This window comes from Oncorhynchus tshawytscha, linkage group LG14 (assembly GCF_018296145.1).
Source record: "Oncorhynchus tshawytscha isolate Ot180627B linkage group LG14, Otsh_v2.0, whole genome shotgun sequence".
Classification (NCBI taxonomy): Eukaryota; Metazoa; Chordata; class Actinopteri; order Salmoniformes; family Salmonidae; genus Oncorhynchus; species Oncorhynchus tshawytscha.
In genome coordinates, this window is record NC_056442.1 from 6,503,629 (window position 1) to 6,522,299 (window position 18,671).

General features: G+C 45.9%; 1 protein-coding gene across 1 annotated transcript in view; it reads right to left on the reverse strand.

Moving 5' to 3' along the window:
• Positions 1-827: 827 nt before the first annotated feature.
• The window catches only part of LOC112266450 (sodium channel protein type 2 subunit alpha), a 32,284-nt gene continuing 14,440 nt past the window's right edge, over positions 828-18,671 (reverse strand). The window contains 20 exon segments of the mRNA XM_042296968.1: positions 828-2,599; positions 2,723-2,993; positions 3,229-3,333; positions 3,717-3,854; positions 4,083-4,136; positions 4,866-5,141; positions 6,072-6,194; positions 6,529-6,702; positions 7,155-7,309; positions 7,578-7,652; positions 7,655-7,712; positions 12,536-13,075; positions 13,312-13,668; positions 13,911-14,084; positions 14,611-14,849; positions 15,322-15,457; positions 15,710-16,051; positions 16,287-16,550; positions 17,344-17,550; positions 18,137-18,278. Coding sequence (XP_042152902.1) covers positions 1,398-2,599; positions 2,723-2,993; positions 3,229-3,333; positions 3,717-3,854; positions 4,083-4,136; positions 4,866-5,141; positions 6,072-6,194; positions 6,529-6,702; positions 7,155-7,309; positions 7,578-7,652; positions 7,655-7,712; positions 12,536-13,075; positions 13,312-13,668; positions 13,911-14,084; positions 14,611-14,849; positions 15,322-15,457; positions 15,710-16,051; positions 16,287-16,550; positions 17,344-17,550; positions 18,137-18,278 — 5,032 coding nt within the window. The 3' untranslated portion in view covers positions 828-1,397.

An 18,671-nucleotide genomic window follows, 5' to 3' on the forward strand; every position in this document is an offset into this window, starting at 1 on the left:
GCGCGCACGCTCACATAACACCCTTTGGGGCGTGGCCATGAAAAGATTTAAAAAAGTGCTCTTACATCAAATGGACAAATGGAAGTGTGATGCATACTGTGGGTCCATATAGGCAACCGTACTATTTATAAATCGAACCAAATCACTATGCTTGAAAGAATCAGGCTTTGAATTAAAATCCTTCATGAACTATGAGTACAGTGTACAGTACAGACGAGTGCTAAACTCAACGCCAGGTGTCATATGAACGTATTATAATGGAGTTGGACATCTTTTGAAAAAGACCACCAATGTGTTCCCTTTATTATATTTTCTGTTAGTCATCTTTCTTTACACGAGTGTTTCGACAGAAACAAGGAGTGGAGAGAGAGAGAGATATTGAAATACATCTGTCGGACACATTGCTTTGTGACTATGAATGTTCTACGAAATGAAGAAGATCTCATTGAATCCCTCTCAATGAATCTGTTGACATACATTCAGGATCTCTGTGTCCGTGGGCGTGTTCATAGAAACAGCGAGGGGAGAAGAACAGCCATTCATATAGATGTACGAGATATTATCTTTACCAAGTGTCACCGATGATTGGTTGTGGAATTAAGCGTGTGCATAATGTAATGTTCACGTGGTGAGTAACCTGAAGACCTGGGTTAGCTCCCCCGAGCTAAGTCTCAGACCGTACCTCAGCGGGCTAGCACAGTCTTGTGGTGTGCAGGAGACCCGGTTAGTTACATATACAGTACCTACGCTTATTCCCAGAGGGATACACGAAAACTGCGGCCTGAGAACAAATAGTTCTGGGAGTAACAAAACACATGTGGCGTTAGTATTGGGAACATGGATTTGTTTAGTCGCTGAGTTTTGCTGTACATGGTGTTTTTACAACCGTGAAAAGCAGTGGACACATTCTCACAATTACACAATAACACATTCCTTACCATTAAAAAAAAAAATGAAATTATACAAAAATGCAAGAACCTTAAGTAACACGGCGACCGTTATTCAAGACACTGGATGTATGATGGTAGCAGCAGCACTCGCTACAGAAAACTTCACAGTATACACAGGTGTGTCAGATAGTAACACTCAACAGAAAATCACAAGCGGTTACGCACGGCTTTTTGAGTCGCCGTCTTTCACTTACTCCTGGCAGTGATACATAACAATAATCTTCCCCTGCCTTGTTACTATGTAACCCCCTGGAACAGTCCCCTTAAATGGCTCCAAACCTGCTCTCAGGCCTCAGCCTTAGCTAGCTACACATCAGTTTGGCCTAGCACCCAACACCTCCACACCCCCTCCACCAACACATTAGCATACATCGGTCCTCCAAATCTGTAAATCTGTTTTTCTTCAAAGCAAACGTCTTCGTACTCATCATTTGTCCTTTTGTTCGCTTATTTATTTTGCTCTCTCAGATCTATGTCTCTCATTTCTTTCTCCCTCTTTTCTTTCTCATATTGGTCCTTTTCCAAGTTTGTGGCACTGTTGTACGAAGGCAGCGAGGCGGTGGTGGGCGTAATGTCCGTTTTCTCTGTGGAGGTGGAGTTGTCCGCAAACTGTCCTATCACCAGCACCTCCTTGTCCTCCAGCTCATACATCACGCTGCCTTTAGGCTGCTCCTTGTAGAGCTCTGCTGCTTTCTTCAGGGCGAGCCGGGCCAGGTAGCGCCTGAATGACCTCTGGATCACCAAGGCAGACATGTCTTCCTGCTTGCGCCGCAGGGTACTGGTGATGGGTTCGTAGGAGACTTTGGAGGGGTTGGAGGCCATGAAGCGCTCCTCCATCTGGCCCCGGAGGAGGTCCAAGCCTTCACCCTCTCCCAGGACACGCTTGGTGAAGGCAAACAGGATGTCAAGGCAGTGGATGCGCTCCCCGCTGACCATGGGCAGATCCATTTTGATCAGCTGGATGTGGTTGGGCTTGGCCATTCGCAGCGGTGGGTCCAAAGCGTCTGCAAAGTCCGACAGCTTGTCGTACTCCACGAATTGCGTGGCGTCCGGGTCGAAGCGCTCCCACACCTCGTAGAACATCTCAAAGTCGTCCTCGCTCAGCGGCTCGGCCGACTCTTCGGTGGCCACGCTGAAGTTCTCCAGGATGACGGCGATGTACATGTTGACCACGATGAGGAAACAGATGATGATGTAGCTGACGAAGAAGAACATGGCCACTGGTGGGTTGCCGCAGTTTCCCCGGTACAAGGTGCCTGGGTGCTCCATCTGGCTGTCGCAGTCGGGCTCCTTCTTGTTGAGGATGGGCGCCAGGAGGCCGTCCCAGCCCGCCGACGTGGTGATCTGGAACAGGCAGAGCATGCTGTTGCCGAACGTCTCGAAGTTGAACATGTCGTCGATTCCCGCCTCGTGCTTGACGTAGGCGAAGTTGGACATGCCGAAGATGGCGTAGATGAACATGACCAGGAAAAGCAGGAGGCCAATGTTAAACAGGGCAGGAAGTGACATCATCAAGGCGAACAAAAGCGTCCGGATGCCCTTGGCGCCCTTGATGAGACGAAGGATGCGGCCGATTCTGGCAAGTCGGATGACTCGGAATAACGTTGGGGAAACAAAGTACTTCTCAATCAATTCTGATAAAAACATACCTGTAAGGACAGAAACAAAAACCACACCAATTTAACACAAACAATTTCTCGGTTACAACTCCAAACATTTATTCTGAATGCTACATTTTGATTCAAAAGACTATGAAGAGTCAGGGTTCTTACCCACGATTGAAAGGATGACAACGACAAAGTCAAACACGTTCCAGCCAATGGTGAAGTAGTAATGACGGAGGGATATCATTTTGAGCGTACACTCCCCAGTGAAGAGCACTATAAAGACAAAGTTTATCCAGTGGAGGATTTTTTCCCTCTCTGGTGTCTGGTCATCCTCTTCCACCATCATAGTGACCATGTTGAGGCAGATGAGGATCATGATGACAATGTCAAAAGCCTGCTTCGTTACGAAGTCAAACACACAGCCTTGGAATGCATTCTAGAACGGAAAGGCAGATGAAGGGAGAGAGAGAAACAGAGAGAGGTAGAGAGCGATAGAAATATATTTAATCAGCATTACTGTGAGAATTCAAAATAAATGTTGATTTTTAAATTTTTTGTTATTTTGAGAAATCCGTCTTAAATATGAATTCTTAATCCGTCTCAAATATGTGAGCTACTGCTTGGTTGAATGGTTATTGTAATATCAATAGGTGTCAATATCAGTGTCAAACCGTTGGCCTGGGAATAGGCTTCTGGGGCTTCTTGGAGCCGAGCTTCTTCATGGCATTGTAGTACTTCTTCTGTTCCTCTGTCATGAAGATGTCCTGACCTCCAAAGTAAAGGGAACAACACAGAACCTGGTGAAAACCTAACACACGTACACCCAAAGCGTCTCTCTCTCTCTCTCTCTCTCCCTCAAGTTTCTTTCAGTCATTGTTAGCTCAGGGCTAGGCACGCTTTTCAGATCTCTCCCTCCCTCATCCCTCTCCTCTCTATCTCTCTCAGGCTATTTTACGCTCTCTCCTCTTCCTCCTTGAACTTTCTTTCTTTTCCCTCTTGTCTCCGTATCACGGAGACTGCATTCACAGTGTCGGCTCTCTCAGCGACTGGAAGGTGTGTGTGTAACTCATATGCCTGCCATATTTAGAATAATCTCTCAGCCAGCAGCGGGTTTGACAAAACACTGTCCACGAACACCTGTTCACTACAGAATACGTATCTTTTTCTTCTGTTGGTTGAAGTTGTCAATGATGACACCAATGAAGAGGTTGAGAGTGAAGAAGGAGCCAAAGATGATGAAGATGACGAAGTACAGATACATGTAGAGGTTCTGTTCATATTGGGGCTGAAGCTCCACCTGAAACACAAACAAGAAAGATATACAGTAAAACGTGTAATCATTGCACATATTCAAGTCAAACCCTTATTTACAGGACATTCCTAAGGGAGGAAACTTTTTTTTTTTTTTTTGAAACACCAACATTCCAATTAAAAAAATGTCAACGCAAAACCTTAAATGCAAGAGTCAACCTGACTTTAAACTGTCCGCCATTCACCATGACCAGAGCCCCAAGGAAACACTTACATTACGAGAGTCCACAGCTGCGTACATGATGTCCATCCAACCTTTGAACGTTGCCTAGGAGCAGAGAACAGAGAACAGAATGAGTTACTCTCTGAGGGGTCACTCTCGAGTGGTTACTTACATCTGACTTCCCTGTTCCCTAGCTGCAGCCTTGCAGTCAGGCGCCGCTCCACTACTTTTGGTTTAGGAGAGCTATTTTGGTAGCAGGTAGAAAATATTAAATGAATAGTCACAATACTCTGTGAAAGGTGATAAGCTATGTCTCGAACAAAAAAAAATACTCCACACTGATTTAAAAGTGCAAAAGCAGCATAGAAAGTAAAAAACAAGACAGTCATACAGGCATACGGTATATACACTGAGTGTACAAAACATTAGGAACACCTTCCTAATATTGTTGCTTCCCCTTTTGCCCCTAAAACAGCCTCAATTGGTCGGGGCATGGACTCTAGAAGGTGTTGAAATCATTCCACAGGGATGCTGGCCCATTTTGACTCCAATGCTTCCCACAGTTGTGTCAAAATTGCCTGGATGTCCTTTGGATGGTGGACTATTCTTGATTCACACGAGAAACTGTTGAGGGTGAAAAATCCAGCAGCGTTGCAGTTCTTGACACACTAAAATTCATCTGATCAGTCTGTGTCATGGAAAGTGCAGGCTTTCCTAATGCTTTGTTCACTCAGTGTAAATGAACATTATATGCACGTTTCATAAGAACTACACTTTTAAACCAGATTTAAAGCATAATCTTCCCGAACGCCAACAGACAACTGTCCCACTCACCACTTGCAACAAGGCCAAGTACCCGGCCCCGACATTATCAAAGTTGATCTTGACATTCTTCCATCGGGCGCTGTCATTGGCCAGGGCCAGACAGTCGCTCTTATTGTTGACCACCTCGATGGGAAAGGTCTCGTCGTTGGTGGTGTTGACGCAGTGATAGTACTTCCCTGCGAACAGATTGACGCCCATGATGCTGAAGATGAGCCAGAAGATGAGGCACACCAGCAGCACGTTCATGATGGACGGAATGGCACCCAGGAGGGCGTTCACCACCACCTGTCAAATCACAGATGACACGGTTAGAGGGCTCGGTCAAACCGGTTCGCTGAGGTTTCTCTGGATAGGACTAGAAAGTAATGTGACAATGTGTTGAGTGAGATAAAGTTGAAGCTGAAATGCACACTCTTGTTACTCAAGAAAACATGCATTTCTAGGCTTATCCAAGAATTCTGGTTACCATAGATGATAACATATGTAATAATAATATAATCATGTATAGGGAGGGTGAATAGCGGTGGTAATATTGAAATATTGTGTTAGGTTTAGGAACACATGAGAATATGTGTACAGTATTTTCACTGTGTTATTTTCAGTACAAAGCATGTTACAAGCACTACCACAAGAGTTTGACAGTTAACTATTTAAGGAAAGGAAAAGGAAGGAAACGCTCTTTCAAAGGAGTGGCGACGGAGCACATTTAACCACTCAAAAGTTAAAAAGCAAAACAGAAAAAACCTTAGAAGAGTCAGGATGAAGTCACAACAAGTGTTTTACTGTAAATGAAAAGACACACAAAGAAAAATAAGTACACATCAAAAGGCCCCACACAAACAACATCGAGGCAGAGCAGTGTTAGAATCTATCGACACAATGTGGAGAAAGTCACGCAGATACACACGAGAGACATATCTCGAAATCCAGCTCTATACACAGGCATGCGTCCATTTAAAATACATCGCTGGTTCCTATTTTCCTCCTTCTAGAAGCCTCAGCCATTTTCAAAGGGCTGTGGCTAAGAATGCTACAAGATGTCAAATGTAACAAGGCATTCGTCTCCTAAAATAAGTTACATTTAGTTATGACATTTAGTTATTTTCAAAAGACTCAATTGCAGTGGACTTTATCATAACAAATATCCTAAAAGCTGCTCGAGAGGCTCTTTCTGATTGCAGTTCAGCAAGAAACATGTTCTCCAGTAAACCTTACCCTCATGCCCTCGAACCGTGACAAGGCCCTCAGGGGTCTTAAGGCCCGCAGGGTTCGTAGAGATTTAATGGCACTAAGCTCAGAGTAGCCTAACGCATTGGCTACCAAGCTCACCAGAGACACCTGAGAGAGAGAGAGAGAGAGAGAGAGAGAGAGAGAGAGAGAGAAAGAAAAACAGAGAGACAGAAACAGAGACAGAGAGAGAGAGAGAGAAAAACAGAGAGCAAGAGAGAGAGAAAAATAAGCAATGTCAGGAGAGGCATTTGCAGAAGGAGAACTAGAAGGAGAAATTTATGGAATTTCTATTCATTCCAACTGGTAAATGAATAATCACAAAATGAATCAAATCACTCTAAATTGCTATCCAAAGCTTAGATTTGAATTCATCTGCTGACAAAGCGTGTTCGAGGTCATCGTGTGTGTACGGAGTTCGCATACAACTCCAGCAAATACATACATCAACAATGAGGAAGTCCAGCCAACACCAGGCGTTGGTGAAGTACTTCTTGAATCCGTAGGCCACCCACTTCAGCAGCATCTCCAGGATGAAGATATAAGTGAAGACTTTGTCTGCGTACTCCAGCACTACCTTAATGGTCTTCCTCTGCTCTATGTAAATGTCTTCAAACGCCTACACGGAGACACAAACAAGGAATCAAGCATCAGATAGTTGATAGTGCCTGAGGTCTGGGCTAAGGTCATGTTTGTCAAGTGTGTTGAGTCACATAGGTTGGCGTTTTTTTGGTAAATTGTAGGGCTTTGAGTTTTTTCTGAACACAAGCCATGACCAGGAAATACTCTGGGCCCTAGTTATGCATATGGATCAGAGTTTTCCCTGTCCGGACTCAACCCTACTGATGACTACACTCTGATCAATCAACGTTTCAGTTTTCACTTCAAAACAGAAGTGTCAGGCTAACCAAGAAGCCATAAAGCTCATATTCACTCTACATCAAAGTAAGCAGACTGTAATTATTTGACACTCACATTGTTATGTAAAGACAAGTCGAGCCCACGTTTACTTGACTTTCCTTAAAGGAGCGGTACAACATTACACAGGCCAGGTGAGCAGCAGCCACTCACCAGAGCGCCACTGCTGAGCAGGATCATGAAAATGATTAAGGTCTCGAACCAGTTGTGTTCCACGATGAGGAAGCACGTCTTCCTCAAAGTCCACCACATCTTCCACTTGCCCTCCTCAACGTTCACCTGGCAACACTGGAACCTGAGCACACAGCCTGGGAGAGACAGAGAGAGGGAGAGACAAAGGGACAGAGAAAGAGAGAGAAGATAAAATAATGCATTGTCCTTGCCTGAAAGAAACTCCTCCCATTTTTCAAACAGTCCCTCCTCTCTATCAGAGCTCGGAATTCCCTCTAGACTACTTCTGATGTGTGAAAGGAAAAGTCTCTCTCAAACCTTCCTCTCACTAGTCCCTCCCCCCCCCCTTCCCTCCTTCTTCCCCCACTCTTCCTCGTCCTCTCCCCCAGCCCCTCCCTCCCTCACCATCAGTGAAGCAGTTCTCTGGGTTCTCTGACTCCTCGTCCTCCAGCTCCACTGACTCAGCTCCATCCCCCGGGGACCGATATCCACCGAGCTGCCCTCCGACGAGATAAGGTGCTGGGGCTCTATAGGTAGCTTCTGCAGGGGGGGGGGGAGACAACCTTCTGAGCTACTAGTAGTTCTTGAGATTCTTGTAATGGTACATTCTCCATTGTCATGGACTGTAACAGTACAGTAGTCTCACCAGATACTTTGGCCTGGATGGGAGACATGACTTTGGCTTAAATATAAACTCAGAGTTATACTCATTTCATCATTCTAATCATCATTACATGCAGGGTCGATCAAAAGTACCTACAGGCTTGAGATCAGTTTGATCAGGTGAGATCCAATCATACTGTAGTATACAGCACCCGGTAGCAACGATACATGCTACAGGGAGAGGTTGGTGTTGCAATGCACTGTGGGTATGTTTGAAATCGGCTCAGACAGTCGAAGGGGGCATGCAGTATTCCAGTGCATTTCCAATCCTGAAATGGGAAAACAAGCAGGAGAACGTGGGCTGACGGATTTTCATGTCCACTGAAAAATGACCCAGGATTTAGCATTTGAGTGGCGGATAGCCCCATCGATCAAATCAATTCCCCCTTCTTCCCTCCCTCCCCCGAAACACTGAACATTTTCCTCATTGACATGAAAACACATTTTTTCCCCCATCCTTAAGAAAAGCACAAGCTTCAGTCTCTGTTTCGGTAAATAAATGGGTATTACCACATTAGCTAACCAGCAAAACCCAGTACTGTGCACTGTTTACAAGACAGCATGCGGTCTGGAGCTATCAGATAATAATAATAATAGAATGAATACTAATATAACATTAGACGCAGTGTGACCATGCTAACATACAGGGGAGACACAGCTAAATGGGGTACTCTAACAGGATTACCCACTGGAGACTAAGAGGAAATGTCCCTCCAAGAGGAAATAATGTTGGAGGGATCTCTGGGGATGACTAGTACTACTGTCCTTATTCTTTGCTATTGGCAGGATAATCATTGGATTATAATGCACACTTTGACATTAGAGCCCTGCATTCCATGCAAGTTATCCATAGTACAGTACTAGAGATATTTTTATATATAAATATATAATCTACATGCTGATTGGGCACCCGAGTGGCGCAGTGGTCCAAGGCACTGCATCTTAGTGCTACAGACCCTGGTTCGATTCCAGGCTGTATCACAACTGGCTGTGTTTGGGAGTTCCAAAGGGCGGTGCACAATTGGCCCAGCGTCGTTAGGGTTTGCCTGGGGTAGGCCGTCAGTGTAAATAAGAATTTGTTCTTAACTGACTTGCCTAGTTAAATAAAAAGATGCAATACAGTGTTCTGTGTACTGTATGGTGAGAAGGCCTCACTTAGCTCTGTAGGTGGAATGCCTGTCCTGTTTTCATTGATAAAACATGGTGCAATGTCTAGGGAGTTTGGGGCGTCTGGCTCCACTGTACTCGACATTGCAGCAGGTCTGATTGCCGTTGGGAATGATGGAAGCATGCTGCCCTGCCCGCTCCACGCCCCTCCCGTCCCGAGATACACAATGTTCCAGAAGGATCGGTGGTGCTCTCTCTCTATACCTCCCTCGCTCTCACACATTATATTCCCCTTTCTCACATGTTTTCTAATTCTTCCTTCTTCTCTCTCTCTATATATACATACCTCTCTCACACATGCTCTCTCTCTCTCTCTCTCTCTTTGTTCCTTTATCTCTCCCTCTGTCTCACACATTTTCTCATCCTGCTTGTTCCGTCCTTTCCATCTCCCTCCCTCTCTCTATTCTTTCACACATCTTCTCCTTCTCTCTTTTCCAGTCTCTCTCCCTGCCATCTCTCTCTCTCTCTCTCTGTTCAGGGCAAAGGCTATATATAAATGGAGGGTGCCCTCCTGCCATGCTTTTGGAAGGCAATATGTAATTTGCGTCTTGATTTCACTTGGGTGTTTGCTATAATTGCTGCATCAGTTCAGTATGGTATGGCTGACTGTGCAACCGCTAGTCTACCAGGGGTTCACAGAGACTAATATTCAGACTCCAAAATATTCACTAGATCTATACAGGGAGAACATGTAACCCTCGTGAATTTAACCTAAAGTACTTTGGGCAAAATTCATTTATTTCATCTTTGTCTGTTCCTCTCCTCCTTTTCTCTCTTCATTCATTCTCTGTTATTTTTTTTCTCAATCTTGGGGGTGGTCAATGCCAAGCACCTCCAAAAGCAATCAATACAAACCAAGCAAGGAAATCAGAAGCAAAAACAAGTCACATGACTTCACCTATCAATTTGAAAAGTGGATGCAGCTCATTCATAATGCTGTTGAAACTACAAAAAAAGCCTGATGATCAAATTAGAAATAAAGAAATGAGATGAAGGAGGGATAGAAGAAAAGAAAGGCCAGGGACAACAGAGGAAAGCAGTTGGGGAGGGCAGTCAGGCAGAGAACAAAACAATTGGCAATCCATTGAAACAAATGCAAGATAAGTATTGGTTGGTTCTGTTAAATGGCATAGGCAGTCCTCATGGTTAGTGCTATGTAGAATAAAATGGTCTTACAAGTCTCCTCTCTCTCACTGACAACCTTGTGAGCGTCTGTAACACAGCTGCAATAACAAACGGTAGGTTAAGCAAGGTAGAGTGATACAACCGTGAGCCAGCTCATAATGTACAGTACAACCTCGGTGTCTGTTTTCATCAATCAGCTGCAAGGCACATAAGGAAACAGGTTATCCACAGAGAAACACTTTAGAAGACAAGGCTCCGGGATGATATAGAATAGGATTAAATAGTTTGTGAGGACGACAATTGACCTTGTACTGTTCGTAGCACAAAGTCTCACACACACACACACACACACACACGGTTTATGATCCCGTTCCCAAATAAATAGACTAATTTGAAGCTATTATTTATAAGGGGGAAGGGGGATCAGCAGCTGGCATCTAATCCATATTTGTTGCATGGAGAGTCATGGCCAGAAACAGACCAGGCTAGCTTTCTCTAATAACTGAAGAAGTTGGCTGGGGGCAGGTTGGCGACACTCCCTGTCCTTGGCTCTGGTCTGGAGATGTGGGGGTGGGGCTACAGAGCCCAGAAGGCTTACCCTCCTAGCCTAACGTGACATTGTGTCTTCGAAGCAGACACACATCTTATTTACAACATCTGTTCCAGAATGTCGTGTGTGTGTGTGTGTGTGTGTGTGTGTGTGTGTGTGTGTGTGTGTGTGTGTGTGTGTGTGTGTGTGTGTGTGTGTGTGTGTGTGTGTGGGTGTGTGTGTGTGGTGTGTGTGTGTGTATGTGTGTGTGTGTATGTGTGTGTGTGTGTGGGTGTGTATGTGTAGGCCAGTGAGTGGGATATTTTAAGTCCTTTATCAGTCTTCCGGCCTTAATTTACAGTCTATTATAAAAATGTGGTTTATTTTTAAATCTCACTGGTGTGATTTCTAATGAAAGGGATTAAATGTGTGAGAAATGAGCCGCCACACACATCCGTATGCCTCCACAAACATCCGTGAGCCTCCAAACACATCCGTGAACACCCACACAAATCCGTGAACACCCACAAACATCCGTGAACACCCACACACACACACTTCACTTCACCCTTTGCAAGGACGCTGCTCTAAACAACTTCTTTCAACAAGTGCATATAATAGTGAAGACCCATTTGCCCGCCTGTATACTCAGTCAACCAGATAACACACACATCAGCCCATTATAGATATCTAATGAGAACATCCAGAAACGACCTGCTACTTGGGCCATAGGCCATTCTGACTCATCATCAGTGGTCAATCATCATCAAATTTCAAATGTATTTATAAAGCCCTTCTTACATCAGGTGATGTCACTAAGTGCTGTACAGAAACCCAGCCTAAATCCCAGAACAGCAAGCAATGCAGGTGTAGAAGCACCTGCAGTGACTGTACTGTCCTCTCATGCTACGTCATTGTTTTGACGCCTAGGGCTTTATAACAGTATACTACAACTCCCTGGATAATGGACTAGACTAAAAAGACTTGGTGCAATGACTCAATGAGTCAGCAAAACAACTAGCTGGTAACTGCCTCTGGAAAGTCTGGACTTCTCAGATTCTATCCATTGATGTGTAGTGGTAAAAAAGAATCGGTGAACAAAGTAACACTGCCTATATTTTTCCACTTTAGGTGGGTAAACGCCTGGCAAGATGAAAAGGTGTGTGAACGCCGATTATGTGCGTTTCCCTTCCACTTCACCACTGATTCTGTTTACAGATCTACGTCAAACACAGAGTACGATAAATACGATAGAGTTGCGCTGTATTTAGCTTGCCTGACAAAATGGAACCAATGGCACAGTCCCAAAAGTGTAAACCAATGGAATAGTCCAAAAGGTGTAAACAAATAAGCCTTGTTCAACCCTCCTGATCTCCTGAGCTCACATTCTGTTTCACTACACATGACATGAAACGGGAGCACACACGGTTAGTTCTGGTTCACAAGGCTAGTAAACCAATGGAACAATCCCAATAGTGTTAACTAAAGGAATCGTCCCAAAAGTGTAAACCCATGGAATTGTCCCAAAAGTGCAAACCAATGGAATAGTTCCAAAAGCGCTCACTCTGCTTAAGCTCAAGCTAAATCATGGCACCTCAAGTAACACAGACACCACTCAGAACTAACACCGGCACCACTCAGAACTAACACCGACACCACTCAAAACTAACACAGACACCACTCAAAACTAACACAGACACCACTCAGAACTAACACCGACACCACTCAAAACTAACACAGACACCACTCAAAACTAACACAGACACCACTCAAAACTAACACAGACACCACTCAAAGATACCGCAATTAAAAGATGTGATGTGACTGTGCTCGTTTCTACTGAACAGAGCAGCACAGGGTCTCTGGTCAAACCTCTTACCTCTTTGCTGCCCATCGACATTTCCTCGGAGGCCGAGTCGCTGCTGAAGTCCTCTGTGATAGCGGTCTCAAAGTCTGACTCGCACACCGCGATGGGCACGCTCACCGTCAGGCTGGGGTTGTGGATGAACGACATGTAGTTGCACTCCTCCTTCGGGTAATTCTCCGTACTGTCTCCTAACCCCACCCCACCTCCGGGCCGCCCGTTCCCCTCCTTCAGATAGACCCCACTCGGATCTTTAGTGATCTCGACCAACGAGTGTTTTGAGATGCAGTTGCCCCCCTTGCCGTTGATGGAGCTGTGGAGCTCGTCCAGGGTCTTACCCCCCTCCAGTGACTCCCCCTTGACCCGTTTGGTGGCTCCGCCCCCGAGGAACAGGCTCTGGATAACCTGGCGGATGGCCACCTTGACCCAGGCCACGCCCCTCTGGATGCGGCCCACAGCGATCTGCAGGTTGTTCATCTCGCTGTCGTCGTCCGTGGCCGCCAGGTTGTCGGCGCTGAAGGAGCTGAGCAGCAGGGCCAGGAACAGATTCAGAACCTGTAGAGACAGAGGGAGGAAAGGAGTCCATTCTGATCTGGGTTCAGTTGTTAATATGGAGATTCAGTTCAAATTGAAAATTGCATATCACTTAAATATGTCAATGCTTAAAACATATTTGCTGCACCAGTGTCAAACACAAATTGACCAAGAAAGATTTATCACAAGTAGAGTGATATCATCCATAGTTATTGGGTATTTTGGGATATACAATGACTAACAGCAAAAACACCTACCACCAGGTTCCCTATAACCATGACCATCATAAAAACGATGAGGCACATGCTCTGGCCAGCCACCTCCATACAGTCCCACATGGTCTCGATCCACTCCCCACACAGCACCCGGAACACGATGAGGAACGAGTGGAAGAAGTCGTGCATATGCCAGCGGGGCAGCTGGCAGTTGTCTGCGATCTTACACACACACTCCTTGTAGCTCTTGCCGAACAGCTGCATGCCCACCACGGCGAAGATGAACACGATGATGGCTAGGACCAGTGTCAAATTACCCAGAGCTCCCACTGAGTTACCGATGATCTTGATCAGCATGTTCAGGGTGGGCCAAGACTTGGCCAGTTTGAACACCCTCAACTGTTGACAAGAAGAATCACATCAGGAGTTTTGTTGTTCCTGGTTGTGACTACGGTATTAATATCTAGCACTGTATATTAGCACTGTATCAAGGAGTACGTAAAAGAAAGGGCATCTGTCATTCAGCTAAGGCGGGGGGTAGTATGGTTATGTTTCCTGTAGAAATGTGGCAACTAGAAGGTACACAATCTGCTCTGACAGGGTCAACTCGGGAGAAACTGGTGTCAGAAGTGGGATCTCACCAATCGGAAAGACCGGAGAACAGACAGGCCCTCTACATTGGCCAGGCCGAGCTCCATCAGACTCAGACTGACGATGATGCCGTCAAATATGTTCCATCCCTGTTGAAAGTAGTAGTAGGGGTCCAGAGCGATTAGCTTGAAACACATCTCAGCCGTGAAGATGCCTGTAAACACCTACACAGAGACAGAGACAGTAGTTAGATTTGAGCACGGTTGGAAATACTTCCATAGACTGAGTGTTAGTGGTTGTGTGGGTAGTGTGTGGGTTAAGCTTGGCTAGCCACACATATTTGGACCTATGGATAGTGGATAGATGTACATCTTTGTATACAGTTTCAATAGTATGTGGCCACCTTGATGGCTGAATCTTCTTAAAATAGACTTAGACAATGAAACCGTGAAAAATAACAGATTGATGATTTGGAAAATGCCATGTGTGACTTTGAGGAGAAGCTATATCAGGCGCAAGAGATTTTCCGTACAAATTCCTTAGAAATGAAAAAAGCAGCAGCGGACATTTCTGAACTCTTATCCACCAGACCTGTACATCCATGAATGGATCTCTATCATTTGTAAGAAAAAAATATACAATTAGAAATGGCTGTTAGGGGAGAAAACCATCCCAGTGACAGTCTCTCTTTAACAGCTTGATATTTCGAAAAAGCCTTGCAAGTTTACGTCAATAATATCGAACACTTACCAAGTTCCCGACAGAGAGGACGTGATTGAACTCCGTGGTCATGGGATAATGTTCCATGGCCATGAACAGGGTGTTGAGGACGATGCAGACGGTGATGGCCAGGTCCACGAAGGGGTCCATCACCACCGTGTTGACGATCCCCTTGAAACTCAACCACATAGGACAGCAGTCCCAGATCAAATAGGTGTTGGCAAACTTATACCAGCATGGTGGACACTTCTGCCTGGACTCTTCAAGCTCTGGAAAGGGTTAAAACAGACACATTTTGGAGTCATTCCCCCCCCTTTAAAAAAAACAACGATTTAGTCATTTAGCAGACGCTCTTCTCCAGAGGGACTTACAGGAGCAATTAGGTTTAATGACTTGCTCAGGGGCTCAGACAGATTTCTCACCCAGTCGACTCAGGGATTTGAACAAACAACCTTTTGGTTAGTGGTTAAAGGCTAGGCTACCTGCCGCCTGTTGGCATGTATACATGTCCACATTTTGGCTATAAGGCATTATGACTTGTTATAAGCACGTATAAGAAGTATCAAATATCATATAGTTAACTTTCAGGAAAGTGCTATCATGTTTTTATCATGCTAAGGAGGACACTTCATTGATGGCACACACATTATAATTGTTGTTGTAGGCTATGAGTCTTCAAGATGTTTGGTTCATCGGTCTGGTATAATAACATATTATTGAATAACTTGGTGTGACACCAACCCTCCATGGTGTTGGTGAGAATACTGGCCACACTCATAGCTCTGGCTCTGGCTCTGTCTGGTTCATCTAGGTAGGCCATGGAAGCCTGGCAAGACCTCCTCTTCTTCAGCCTCATCTCAGAGTCAGTGGTCGTCCCCTGGAGACAAAGAAACATCTGGAAGAGTTATTCAGTGTATGGACTAGGTGGCCTGTAAGGGACTCCTGACCCTAACCATGACTAAACCAACAATGTTGGGTTCACTTCAAATTGTATTTATTTTCTGTCAAATACTTTAGCTGGGCAATGGAACCAACGGAATAATCCCAAAAGTGCAAACCCGGTCATCTGGCTCAATCAAAAGAAAATGAATAATATTTGGAGCCTGGACTGATAAAAACTATAGCTCACCTCAGGCAGGAGCAGTCCTACAGGCGAGGTGGGCACCGAGGTCCCTCCCACTAGCGAGACGACGCCGTTACAGTCCACGGTGCAGTGCATCTTGCCGTTGGCGGGCAGCAGGACGCGCTGAGGGGCCAGGCTAGTCTGACTGACCGTGCTGGAGCGGCACTCGACACGGCAAGGCACGAACAAGGAGCCACGGCGGCTGTCGGTGTCCTCAAACGTGCTTTGCTCGTCGTCGGCGAAGTCGTTATCGGAGACAACATCGCGGGCGCGGCCTCGGAAGCTAAACAGGCTAGCTTGGCTGTTCCTCCTCTGGGAGAAGAGGGAGCCGCGGATACTGAGGAGAGACTGGTGGAAGAGGAGAGGGAGAGGGAGGAAAAAAAGAAAGGGGAGAGGAGAGAAAGGTATCAGTACTGAAAAAGAGGAGGTTGGAGGTTATGGAGGTTATGAAACGGAAGCAGGGAGATCAACATGATTGGAGTGACTCAGTGGACACTCCGCCCGGTGGAGTGATGAGGAAGATGATGGTAATGAGGACAATGGTGACTAAGACAATGACCCTTTCCCCTCACTGTGTACTCGCCTGGTTGGGTGAGGAGCATCTCTTCTCGTAGGACAGCCGGTTGGCATCTATCGAAAACCGGAAGCTTAGCCTCTTGATACTGTCCTCCGACTCGGACTTGTGGAACTTCTCGTGCTCACCCCTTTCTTTTCTCTTCTTCTGACGGTTCATTCTCTCCTTGGCGCTTTTGGAGCTGAGTTTGGAGGTCCCTGAGGAGGCTTCTGAGGAGGGCCCCCCTCTCCCGCTGTACTCTCCGTGGCTCTCTGTGGCTGCTGCCGCGGCAACCTGACAGCCAATCACACACAAGCACAGTTGTCACGGAAACCGCCACCCGTCTTTGGTGGACAGAGCACAGAGCAGAGCAGCAGGCAACACAAAAATACCCAAATCATCTTCAAAGAACTTCTAAAAATGGAGGTCTGTGTTTTGTCCCACAAACTGACTGTTTTCCTAACGAAACTGTCAAAGATTAAAAGGTTATCTGTTCCGGAAGCAAGTGAACAACCCAATTGCTCTTTAAGTACAAGCCCTGCAAAACCTGAATAACTGTGGACTAATTTACAACAACAAAAAGAATGGGAGACAAAGTAATTCATTTTTCAAAAGCAACCATGCTTATACTCAGTATATAACAACTTTGTGATATCCATGTTTTTGTTATTATTGTATTGCTGGACATTGCTGGTCAAGCTGTTATTGTAAATAATAAATTATGTGTAGCAGATGGAACCTCCCTCCCTCCACGGAAGCTAATACTGTACTACCAATACTGCACAGAGTAATTATTCCTTCTTTATCTACCTCTTGTTTCCATAGTAATGGAGCACCCTTGTCTGTAGAAGCTTGACACCAAGCAAGCACCAAGACATACTTATGTAAGAGAGGATTATGGACTTGAGAGAGGAAGGGCAATAGAGGGCAGGGTAGGGAAAGACAGAGAAAGACAGGGAGGACTATATGCACCCACTACTGTGTCATTGCTCTGGATAAGATGGTCTGCGTAATGACTCAAATGCAAATGATTTTTAAAAAGTCAAACTCTCTAATGCAAATGCACAAGCAGAAAATCAGCCAATACCAATGCTTCCTCCTGCTGTCTCTTGAGCTGCTCCAGCATGGCCTGGAACTCCTCCTCCTTCTGGGCTGCCTCCTCTATGGTGGCCTGGTTCTGCTCGTCGTAGGCCATGGCCACCACAGCCAGGATCAGGTTGACCAGGTAGAAGGAACCCAGGAAGATCACCAACACAAAGAAGATCATGTAGGGCTTCCCCGCCGCTCGCAGGGTCTAAGAGGGAGGGAGAGAGAGAGGGACGGCGGGGGGAGAGAGAGGGGGAGGAAGAGAGAAGGAGGCAGAGAGAGAGTGGGATGGTGGAGGGAGAGAGGGGGAGGAAGAGAGGAGGAGACAGAGAGAGAGTGGGATGGTGGAGGAAGAGAGAAGGAGACAGAGAGAGAGTGGGATGGTGGAGGGAGGGAGGGAGGGAGGGAGGGAGGGAGGGAGGGAGGGAGGGAGGGAGGGAGGGAGGGAGGGAGGGAGGGAGGGAGGGAGGGAGGGAGGGAGGGAGGGAGGGAGGGAGGGAGGGAGGGAGGGAGGGAGGGAGGGAGGGAGGGAGGGATAGGGAGGTAGTTAGTTTGGGAGGGGAAAGAGGGAGAGATAGAGGGAGGGGGAAGAGGGATAGTGGGAGGGGAGGGAGAGAGGGATAGAGGAAGGGAGATCGATAATTGTTTTCATTATATGCATTTTCTTTTCTTTACCAGTATTCCTGAGTTGTTTCACTGTTATTTTCAATGAAAAAGCACTAAAAGGGGTCAAGCATATCAGATCAGCAAACAGTGAGCGGCCATTTTGTTTCTAACCAATAGCTTTGGCCCACCTGTTGGTAGAGGTTTTCCCAGAAGTCCTGGGTCATGAGTCTGAACAGGGACAGGAAGGCCCAGCCAAACGAGTCGAAGCTTGTGTAGTCGTAGTCTGGGTTCCTGCCCGCCTTAATGCACGTGAATCCCTCTGGGCAGAGCCTGTGGTGAAGATCCCCATACACAACACACAAGTCAGCAACCATGTGGTGGTCACTAAACCACTGCCACAAGCCACTTGTACAGTACAGAGCGGTACAGTGGATATTTGCAGCGTCCACTGAGCAGCATTGGTTTTCATTCGATCGACTTAACTGTACGTACACTGAATATGATTTGATTCACTAAGATCAGCCTGACTACATTAACACTATCCACTGTAAGTGGCACTCGTTTTTATTAGACCGACTTGACTGCATCAAATTAGTCAATTCTGCTGTAATAGTATAGTCCTCTTCACTCTCTTGTATTAGCACCAAGTGCTCTATTCTAGTTAGCATGTCGTCAATGCCTAAGTGTTAAGGAAACAAGTGAGTATGCTTACATGCACACTAA